This window comes from Akebia trifoliata, chromosome 2 (genome assembly GCF_017979445.1).
Source record: "Akebia trifoliata isolate Shusen 1 chromosome 2, ASM1797944v1, whole genome shotgun sequence".
NCBI classification, from domain to species: Eukaryota; Viridiplantae; Streptophyta; class Magnoliopsida; order Ranunculales; family Lardizabalaceae; genus Akebia; species Akebia trifoliata.
Window position 1 is genome coordinate 28,039,336 of NC_141376.1, and position 11,387 is coordinate 28,050,722.

At 39.7% G+C, this 11,387-nt stretch overlaps 1 protein-coding gene across 1 annotated transcript; it reads left to right on the top strand.

Annotated features, from left to right (window-relative positions):
- Positions 1 to 500: 500 nt before the first annotated feature.
- LOC147410031 (rhazimal reductase 2-like) lies at positions 501 to 3,030 on the top strand. Its single transcript, XM_086432227.1, has 3 exons — positions 501 to 640; positions 2,325 to 2,532; positions 2,701 to 3,030. The coding sequence occupies exons 1-3, from the start codon at positions 633 to 635 to the stop codon at positions 2,707 to 2,709; spliced, it is 225 nt and encodes a 74-aa protein (XP_086288353.1). The 5' UTR covers positions 501 to 632; the 3' UTR covers positions 2,710 to 3,030.
- The last annotated feature ends 8,357 nt before the right edge of the window (positions 3,031 to 11,387 follow it).

Here is an 11,387-nt window from a genome sequence, read left to right on the forward strand (position 1 = left end):
AAGGTTAGCTGAAGGTAAAGAATTTTTAGTTGTCGTCAGGTTATCTATTGTGTGTATAAATGATAAAGGTGCTCACTTTTTATCTGGATGGTTGAGCATTGATTGTTCTATTAGATGTGGAAACTCAATTCTCAGGACCAAAATGAAATTTATTTTTTTGCATTAGCATATGTCAAATTTCGGTGGCAAATCTTGAAAGAATAACTGGTTACTTGATACTATAGCTCTTATTGATTCATTTGACATAGGCTCCATCATTAGGTGGTCTCATATGACAACATATATCATATCATGATCCACTCCTGTCTTTTGAACTTGTATTACATGATAACATATATCATATTACAATGGTAGACTTACTTGATACTAGTTTTTATTAACTCATTTATTGCTTATTGAAAAAAAAAAAGGAGGATGTACTTTATCTCTATACATGCAGATTGGCCAATTTTTTCTATTCTTATGTGAAATATATGGATTATACAATGTCTAGTTTGTAACCTGTGAAGTTCATTCTTGTAGCATTCTTTTGGCATAGTTCATGCGCACGTCTATACATGATGCAAAAGATGTGGATTCAGTAATTTTGTTGAGATTGAAAGCAAGGGATACCAATTTCGCTAGTGGGAAAGATGATGAAGTAAGTATTATTATTATCATGATTCGTATTTGAAACTGAATGATTTTGGTTTTGTGACTGCTATATTATTCGGGGTTGTTGATCTCATGATTTGCCTTAAATTTCTATAGCGCATCATTTTGTAGTTTTTTCTGTTAAGTAAATCCCAAGCAGCCTTGCCCTGGCTTTTTTTTGGTTGTTGAGGCCTCTATAGTCTGTTGATGTGAAGGGAGTTATGCTTGGGTTGTGTTACTCAAATTCATTCTCCTTCTTTAACTAGGGCATTGTTCTTAGTGGGGACTTATCACTTCCATGTGCTTTTTTATGTTTACGTTCCACTTTATACAGAGTTTTCTCTACCATATGCAGTTTGTGTAGAATCCAAGAATTACCAAGGCACTCTTTTTAAGAATATGGTCTCCATATTGATAACATCCTCAAGTCAAGTCATTTTTGGGTCAAAGCTTAGTTGGATGATGGGATGTTGTTCTATGAATCACCAAACCACTGTTCTATGATTATCTTAATATATTTGATTTTTTCATTTCATGTTTAAGCTACTACAAAGGCTGCCATTCCGTAAATGAGACCTTTTTTATCTGTTAGGGTTCAAACACCCATCCATGGATTTAACCCAAGTCGATGTTAACTTCCGAAAAAAATTTGGAATATTGTGGGCTAAGTTAGTAGAATTTATATTATTTTTAATCACAAGATTAAATTCTGCACTACTACATTTATTTTTGTAGTTCGGCCATTTTCTGTTCATGTATGACTTTTGGAAGAATGTTTTTCAAAATGTTAACTGGAGCTTATCTGTTAGCAGGTTAAGTTGGATGAGGAAGAAACCAATAGCTTCCAAGATCGTCTTCTCCTCCTTATCATTGGATTGCTCCGAACTATGAGCCTTCTCTGTCTCTCGTTTATGTGAAATGTTATTTTAAACCTTCAATTTTAAGCTCTATAGTGTCAAAGTTCATTGAATTGCCTACGACTTTTGTACTATTGGGTAATTTAATTATTACCTTCTTATTGTTTTTTCAGCGTTGATTTGGTGTCCTGGTTTATTTTGATTTTGTTTGCAAAATAAAAGTTTGAGTGTTGTTGGGTGATTAAATATTTGAACACTAAGTTCTGTATATAGTATCCTTTTATATGTAAAACATATTAGAGTTCGTGTGTAATTGTCATCCAAGTTATCATGAATAAATTTATGTCTTCATAAAAATCTCCCTCAAACTACACTCATTTGTAGCCCAATGAGAAAAAATATTAAATAGAGAAGTTGATTTCATGGAAGAATGGTTGAGTGGACTTAGGGCTGTAGGAATGCTAATCAAATTGATGGATTCGCCATGAATAACAACTTGTAATGGCTAATCGCTATAGTTTTTAGCGGATTCAGCCTTTGAGGATTCGGAAATGTGAATGGTTCATTTATAACAAAACAAAGATTGGATTTCGTCCAATCTTCAAACATTTCTTTTGTAGAAATTTCATAGATAAAATGAGTTGGTGAACATAATATAGTATAACAAAGATAAAATTTCCTATTTATTTTTATGTTTGATAAGTAACAATATTGAAACATGCTACATGGATGAATGTGTGTAATTAATAATGAGAATTGCTGGTTATATTGCCTCTTTTTATTGGATCTGTTTTCCATTGTTAGAAAACCCAACAATTGATTTCTTATTTGTAGGGTTCTTGGATTGGATTATATGGATTTGTTCCTGATTCATTTTCCTGCAAGATTCAATCTATTGGAGAAGAAGTTTGAAGTGAAGGGAGAGGAACTTCTTGCTTTAGACATGAAGGGGACATGGAAGGCTATTGGTATCAGCAACTTCAGTTGTAAGAAACTCTGTCAACTTCTCTCCCATGTTGCCATCCTTCCTGTTGTTAATCAGGTTAGTTTGATATACAAGTTTCCTAGATATCAGTTTTTTGTTTCCTTGGGATCCATTTCAGTTGGGAATCCCTATGAATGAAATTTAAAATTTTATTCTAAATATTTAGGATGAAATTTGGGATTGGGTGAATGATATTTGTGCCACTTAAATCTTGTTCATTTGTAGGTGTTTTAGCATGGAAATTATTGAGGTCCATTATTGGGTTGGCTGTGAGGATTGAGTACTAATGCAGATTGTGTTTTTCGTTGTCGCAATGGGAGAAATTTGGTTAATGGGTGTGTTCTTGGGAGATTCTAGTTGAAGACAAGGGGCATTTGGGTATTTTCATGTTGCTAGTTGGGGTCTAGGTATGAAAGGCATCACGACCGTTTGCTTCTGATTGTGTTTCATTTGTTAGTGCCCAATTGCTTCTATTAGAGATTGTTTAATAATGGAATTTCAATTTATAATATGAATTTTGAGTTGTTTAGCTTAATTTGGAGCTTGTTTTATGATTTTTCTTTTGTTTTTTTATTTTTCTGATTTTTTACTATTATTTCGTTTATTGTGATTAGTGAATTAGAGAATTGTCCTATTGTTTGTTAAACTTCCAAATTTGATGATCATACTCTATGGAATTTTTTTTCTTTTTTTTTTTTTAAGTTCATTCTCCAATAATTTGATAGTCCAGGGCCGTAAAAAAAAAATTCTACAAGAAAATATTTGATGGGCATATTTAACAGGAGGGTCCACCAAATTTCTCAAAATTTGACGGGCTAAGACCGTCAAATATGGGCTTTTTTCACATAGTGAGATCCAGAATTGCATTTTCAACGAAGTGCATCATTGTTGAGATTTTTTTTTTCCCTAAGTAAATTGCAGCATTGTTGACTTGTTTCTCTTTACGAAATTGGGTCTATTTTAAAAACAGTGATAGAGAAACAGTGCAGTACATTGCACTCGACACAGATATGCTCATAACCTTAAATGCTTTTCACTCGTAATTCGAGAAGAAGCATCTATGGTACTTGGCACACCTCCATGTCGGTATAGTTTTGAATGCAGTGACATAGGAAGTCACTTTAGCATTTTTCTTACAATAAAGGGTTGGCTTTGCCTTCAAGTGTGGCTGGCCCTTTGGTGGGCTACACATCAAAATATCAGTTTGATTGGTAAACTACTACATTACTAATGTATGACCATGGGCATCACACATGAAGAAAATATACACATTAGTTTTAGACTATGTTTAGCACCTCTTGGGAAGAAAATACAAGCTTTTAACTAAACACAATGGACGGAAATAACACTTGAAAAACCAAATGGACAGAGTTTCATGTAAAACTAGGAATGTTTTACCAAAATGACCGAATAATTTAAAATAATTACTGAGCAAGCCAACTTTTTTTTATAGTATTCATGAAAAAATCCATATACCCGGTTTGTACATCATATTTTTTTTTATAAGAATGGTTGTGTGATGTATAGTGACATTTTCAATTTAGTTATCCATTCCTGTGAATATCCGTTCAACTCATAGGCAAAAAGGTAAATTCATCAAAGTGTCGGTACAAAAGTGTATATATATCAAACGTGTTGACACTCATTTGCATGGGCCTACATCAATAAGGGCCCACAAAAAGGCCTAAAGTCTATATTAAAAAATAAAATTCGTGATAAAATATGGCGTCTCTTAGATGTTACATGATCAGACAGCCAAAGATCAGCTTTTACAGCTGTAAAATACTAAAGCACGACTTTTGCAAGATTTTTCTATTATTTACAAATAAATACTGAAATTTTTATAACCACATCCCTCCCATGAATTTGATAATCCTTAAAAAAAAAAAAAAAAAAAAAAAAATTGACTCTCTTTCTCTCTTAAAAAATTGACTCACTATTAAAACATTGACAGTGAAAAGTTACTTTTGACAGTGACTTGCCTCTTAAAGTCAAAGCGCAATAAGATTACTATACATCTCACAACATAAATATATAAGGGAGTGTTGGGAGTGTTAAAGGGACATAAATAAAAACAAACATTTTTTAAAATATGGGCAGATGTTTTGAATTGAGCTATTTTTTGTGTGGATGATCTCTATGACGAGAGGATTATCCTCGCAAAAAATCAGCCCAATCTGAACCTTCTAACCCCATTAAAAGTGATTTAGAATGTGGACTATCGATTTTTTATCAATAATTTGTAAACCAGTCTTGATGGATTTAAAAGTTTCACAAAAAATCAGCTCAATCCAAAACTTCTAACCCATTTTGAAAATTGTTTTTTCTTCTAACTTATGTCCCTTGGACGCCCCACATACATAGGGGAGTGTTCGGCTGACAATCTTAGAATGAGGAAACTATGACAAAAGTTTTGTTCAATGTGATTTAAAAGTTTTATATTAAGCTGATTTTTGTGTGGATGATCTCTATGGTGAGGAGATCATCTTCACAAAAAATCAGCCCAATTAGAAACTTTTAAGTCTATCAAAAGTGGTTTACAAATTTTTGATAAAAAATCGACGATTTACAAGTCTTTGATGGGGTTAAAAGTTTACAATTGGACTGATTTTTTGTGAGGATTATCTTCTCACTATAGAGATCATCCTAAAAAAATAGTTCAATTTGAAACTTTTAAGCCACATAGAACAAAACTTTTGTCAGCCGAAAGTATATATATATATATATATAATAAAACACAACTGGATTGAAACATTTGTGTGTGACACAAACCTTTGTATGAGACCCACTTTTACCATACACACCCTAAAACAAAATTAATTTTTCTCCTTACCCATATGCAATTAATATCTCATTTTTCCAAGTTAAGCATTTTCCTCCTTTACCCTTGTGTTAAGCCTACACTAATCTTCCCATCTTTGTCTTCTACTTGAAAACTCCCTAAAACCCAATAGTATTTATCCTTTTACTTTCAAATTTGTTGGGATTCTATTCAGGCAATTGACTACAAAGACTCCACACAACTAGATTAATTACATGCCATTACTCTTGTTTTCATAAGAGTTTGATCGTCATCAAAAGATTTGAACACTTTTCCTCTCCAATAAAATTCTTCTAGAACCTTGTGAGCTTTGACACTTTTACTATTTGATTATCATAATTGGCAAGACTCAGACATATGCAGAAGTCCATTAAAAACATTTTGGTTGGAGGCAAACATGGTCATTTGTTGAGGTTTTGTTGAAATTAAGAGGAACTTATGGAGTTTGGACCTTTATGTCCCCAAGGTGTCCCGAAGGCCTATAAATAGAAGACCCTTCAAGGAAAATAAGAGGACAAGTTTACCTTACCAAATTTTTGTCCAATTCTTTTCTCACAACCTTTTAAAACCCTCAAACTCTATCCAATTACCTAAAACACCTAGAGGCTTAGAAAAAGAAGAAGAAAAGAAGGAAGAAGACTAAGGTAGGTGAAGAATTTATTTTATATATTTTTTAATATTTTATAAACTTTGTAGAAGTGAGGTTTGGACTATAAACTTTCACATTTACCTATGTTCTACACCATACATATGTAGTTACGACTAAGGTTGGTGTATTGGAGGAGTTCCTTGTATAATTGAAGTTAGGAATGTATGAGGATCATTATGAGTGTCAGTATTTCGAATTTACAGGAATACATTCCAAGCATTTGCTAAAAGTTTTTACTCGTCTAGATGTGGATAAAATCACAAATTACTTCATTTTAAAAATGTGGGTGAAAGAAGCAAACAAGTTCAATGCAATGGATACATGTGAGGTAATCACACATGATAATCATGGATGTCTAATGTAGATGCAAGGTTTTGCTCCACACTTTTCCTCTCTCTTCGATCGGGCGGACTTGCAAATCAGCTCACTCTGACAATCAAGTTAGATAAGTTGATCAATGTTAATTTAGTTTCAGAGAGAAGAAGAATTCAAACCTCCTTTACCCATAGTCCTCTTCCTTTTATAAGCATTGAACTTGATCATTTTCTGTGCCATCTTTTGAAATGACCCAGGGCAGTTAGTTTGCTAAGGGCAGTTAGCTCACTCCCTGGCATGTCAGTTGCAGGAGTTGTTGCAACTGCCCTGCCACTTCTGGGATAATCAGAGCTGATCTGACATGATGTGGGTTGTTAGAACTGTCAATCAATAGTACATCTGTCAGATCCATCTTGCTGACCTATACTGTCGTCGTCTGGACTACTTAATTCATCAGTGGCTCAGGTTCGAGTTGGACATCCGTGCATCCGAAGAGTTTAATCAACTGGACCTATGTAGCAGTCTATCCGAGCTTAAAATTATTACTTCTGGGCTTTGCTCGAGCCACGTGTCCATATTTAAGAATTTCCCCCACAATACCCCCTCTCGAGGGCTCGGGCGCTCGAGAATATTAATCTAAAAAATTGGAAAATTGACACGTGGCAGCCTCTCAGTGGGTCGCAGCTAGGATTAATGATTTTATTATGACGAACCGTTACCTAGCCCGTTCGTTTTTCGAGGGCAGCGGTCGGTGGGGCTATTCTCGTAAGGTGTGTCATGTCTGTTGGTTTATACGACGCAATATAGAGTACACGTGGCGCTCTGTGAATAGCTTGATTCGCGTGCGAAGGTTGAACGGTCATATCGAAGTTCCCAGCAATTGATGCCTCATAATTATTTGCTTAAGAGATCCTAGCCGTTGATTTCAATTGCTCATCTCGAGGCCTCTCTGGTCTATAAATACCCCGCTCATTTCTTATTTTTACTTCCATTTTCATCTTTCCTGCCGTTACTCTGCCCCGCTGTCATCTACCTCCATTGTCGTGCCCCTGTTGTGCCACCGATGCACTTCCGCTATGCCATCGTGCTGCCAGTGACCTGACGTTCCCGATTTATTTAGAGGAAAAAGGAAACGAAGCCAAGGCCCTCTCCCCTCTCCTCCAAATCCTTCACATCCCCTTTGCTTTCTTCTTCTTTAAATGGCCAAGGAGATCTTATTCCCTCGCCTGCCCTCCACTAGAGGTGGTTAGGGACACATTCGGTGTCCCTAACAGTGTGAGCATGTCCAATGTGGACGAGGCCACGCTGCTCAAGGGAAGTCCCCCAAGTACCACAGTAGTACATTAGGGGCAATTCAGAGCTGGCCTCAGAGTCCCTCTAAGTAGGTTGACTCGGGAAGTACTGAACTTCTATTGGAGGGCTCCTGGCCAAATGAGTGGGAACTTCTTCCAACTCATCGGTGCTTTCGAATACATGAACAGTATGCTGGAGGACGACCTATAGCTCGGGCTCTGGGATATCAGGGCCTAATTTTCCTTGAAGAAGTGCCCGAACAGGTCGGGCTTCTTCTATTTGTCAAAGAGGATAGGGAAGCCGTCCTTGGTCGAGTTACCTGACTCGGACAAGGAATGGTTCTTGTTCCTGATTCAATTGTCCGGGCAATGGGAAAATGTTCCAGGGGACGAGCTTCCCCCTCTTGCCTTCTCTTCCTTCAACCCCCAAGGTAAACCTTTATTCATGTTTTCGTTGGTTTGCGTTCTTAACTTCTTTTTCTAAAGAATGAACACCTTCTATCCCATTCTCGCAGGACCGAGCAAGGATAAGTTCCCGGGAGAACCGGTGGTAATCACCCATCTCCTCGCGAACCCCGACTTTTACGGCCAGGTCACCCCCCTTCTATCACCAACCATCCACCCCTCCGACATGACGCTCCAGTCCAAACGTCCTCCACCGATCCTAGGCTCCGACTCTAAGGAGGACGCCATGGAAGTCGCCCCCACCTTGCCTACCGGGACTCCAGAGGTGGGGCGCGCAGCCGCCATGGCAGAAGAAGAAGAGGAAGAAGAAGATCACCAACCCCTCCTCAAAAGGTTGAGGAGGGGGGGTCGCTCCCCAGCCCCAACCCCAGTGCTCCAGTTGCCGTGGGGGCAAGCCAGCCAGCCTAGATATCCCACACATCCTCGATTGGTTCGGTGCAGTGGGGAAATCTGCACCTTCCTTCCCCTTGGGTGGTACAACTCATGGTCAGGGGAAAGCCGGTGTCGGATAGAGACTCAGCCTTATCCGACCGACGGTAGCCAGGACGATCTTTGATGCGTCTGTGCTTCCGCGGGACACGGAGAAAGTTCACAAAAGTTTTGCCGGTGACTCGACAAAATTTTCAAACGATGCACTCCGAGCTTTGGTCGTGGTAAGCATTTTCCTTCTTTCTTCTTTTGATTTTTATACTTCTTTTCTATACTTGCATCCTTCTAACACTCCATTTTTTTTATTTCTTTGTTTTCAGGCACAACATGTTGTGGCCAAGCTTGTTGAAGCTCGCGACACTTCCGCGCATGACCTCCATGTCACGGAAGGTCGCATTCTTCAGCTTGAGGCTGAAAGGGATGCGGCTGTGGCCAATTCCTCAAAGCTCCAATCAAGCTTGGATAGCGCACTATCCGAGCTGGAGCAGAATAAAGACCACTTGGCCTTGGCAGAGGGGAAGATCTCTTCGTTGGAAGAGCTGGTGATGGCGAAGGAGGTGGAGCAAGAGAGGGCTCTACAAGATCAACTAAACTCCCTCAAAGCCCAGTTGAATTCTTCGGAGGAAGCCTGGGAGAAGGCCTATAATAAGCTAAAGGCGAAGCTAAGGAAGGCGGAGGCTGCCGCCAAGAAGTCGGAAGTAACTCCAGAAGCACTTCCACATGCTGCCCCCGAGCCTACTCTTGAAGCTCCAGTTGCACCTGCCGAGTATCAAACCCCCAAGAATGCCGAGGCCGTAATAGAAGCGGAAGCGTGATTCTTCCTTTCTTTCTTTTTGTAATACAGTTATTGTACTTCGACATGTATTTCTCGAATGTAAATCTTCCTTTTGTATTAATAGAAATACTTTTTGCAACTTTTGTGCCTTCTGTTCTTTCTATATTTTTTTTTGTTCCTATGCTGGGGTCTGCTGTTTAAAATCCTGCTTTTATTTTGGTCAACTTTTTAAGTTTGCCACTTGGGCTCGGCTCCTGTCGAGGGGCCGAGGCTTTGCCTTAGACCGACTCCTTAGTTAGGCTTGGCCCCCTTGGAGGGGCCAAGGCTTTATATTCGAACCAACTTCTCAGTTGGGCTAAGCTCCTGGTGAGGGGCGGAGGCTTTGCCTTAGACCAACACCTTAGTTGGGCTTGGCTCCCGTGGAAGGGCCAAGGCTTTAATTTCGAACCAACTCCTCAGTTGGGCTCGACTCCTGTTGAGGGGCCGAGGCTTTGCCTTAGACCAACTCCTTAGTTGGGCTTGGCTCCTATGGAGGGGCTAAGGCTTTAACTTCGAACCAACTCTTCAGTTGGGCTCGGCTCCTATTGAGGGGCCGAAACTTTGCCTTAGACCAATTCCTCAGTTGGGCTTGGCTCCTGTGGAGGGGCCGAGGCTTTAACTTCGAACCAACTCCTCAGTTGGGTTCGGCTCCTATTGAGGGGCCGAGGCTTTGTTTTAGACCAACTCCTCAGTTGGGCTTGGCTCCTATGGAGGGGCCAAGGCTTTAACTTTGAACCAACTCCTCGGTTGGGCTCGGCTCCTGTTGAGGGGCCGAGGCTTTGTTTGAACAGTTAGGCATAGATGCAAAGATGACGTTTTATTGATAGTATCTCTTCAGGTTGAATACATTCCACGGTGATTGAACCACATCCCCTGTCGATGTCTCTAAGTAGTATGCACCAAATTCCCCGACTTTGCTCACGATGTAAGGTCCTTCCCAATTAGAGTCGAGCTTTCCACTATTAATTTCCTTCATGTTGGAGAATACCTTTCGAAGCACTAAGTCTTCGACCGTGAATTCCCTGCGACGAACCTTCCGATCATAAGATCTTTTTAACACTTGTTGGTATCCTGCCAATCTTTCTATGACCTTCTCTCGTGTCTCATCCAAAAGAATCCAAATTCTGAGCCACCATTTCATCGTTCAATTCAGTCTCGACCACTTGTGTTCTGGTAGTAGGGATCTGAATTTCGGTCGGGACAACGACTTCGGTCCCATAGGCCAGCGCGAACGGAGTGAAACCTGTTGCCCTCCTGGTTGTAGTCCGGTAAATCCATAGGACACTGTGTAACTCGTCAACCCATCTTCCTTTATGCTCCATTAATTTTTTTTTTAAGTTTCCGAGAACAGTCTTGTTGGATGCCTCCGCCTACCCGTTGCCTTATGGATACCTCGGTGATGACTGGAGTGATCGGATATCGTACTCCTTGAAGTACGATTGCACACGGTTACCTTTGAATTGTGTCCCGTTGTCGGAGATTAGTGCATAGGGGATCCCAAAATGCATTATGATGTGCTCCCAAGTGAATTTGATAACCTCTTCTTCCCTAATCCGAGTGAGAGGGACAGCTTCGACCCATTTAATAAAGTAATCAATAGCTACTAGAATGAATAGCTTACCCCCTTTTCCCTGAGGTAGAGGTCCAACGATGTCCATTCCCCATATAGAAAACGGCCACGGTGACTTCATAGGGTGGAGCTCACTGGCTGGCTGTAGATGCATGGGGGAGTGTTTTTGGCATTTATCGCATGTCGTTACGTATCTCTTGCATTCTTCCTGCATCCTCAGCCAAAAATAGCCCTGGTTGATTACTTTATTGGCGAGTGAACGTCCTCCTGAATGGTTGTCGCAGATCCCCTCATGGATTTCCACCATTATGAGCTCGGATTCTACCTTATTAAGGCATTTCAGAAGTGGTCCCCCGAATGACATCCAGTAGAGTTCCCCTTCAACGAGTGTGTATTTATCGATCTGTCGTAGCAATTTTCTTGCTTCCATCTTGTCTTATGGCAGTATCCCAGAATGCAGATACTCTGTGTACACTTCCATCCATCCCAGGGCTCGGTCTACCTGTGCACACTCTCCTTTGCAGTAATCAATGCTTGCTTTAGGTAAGTATTCCACC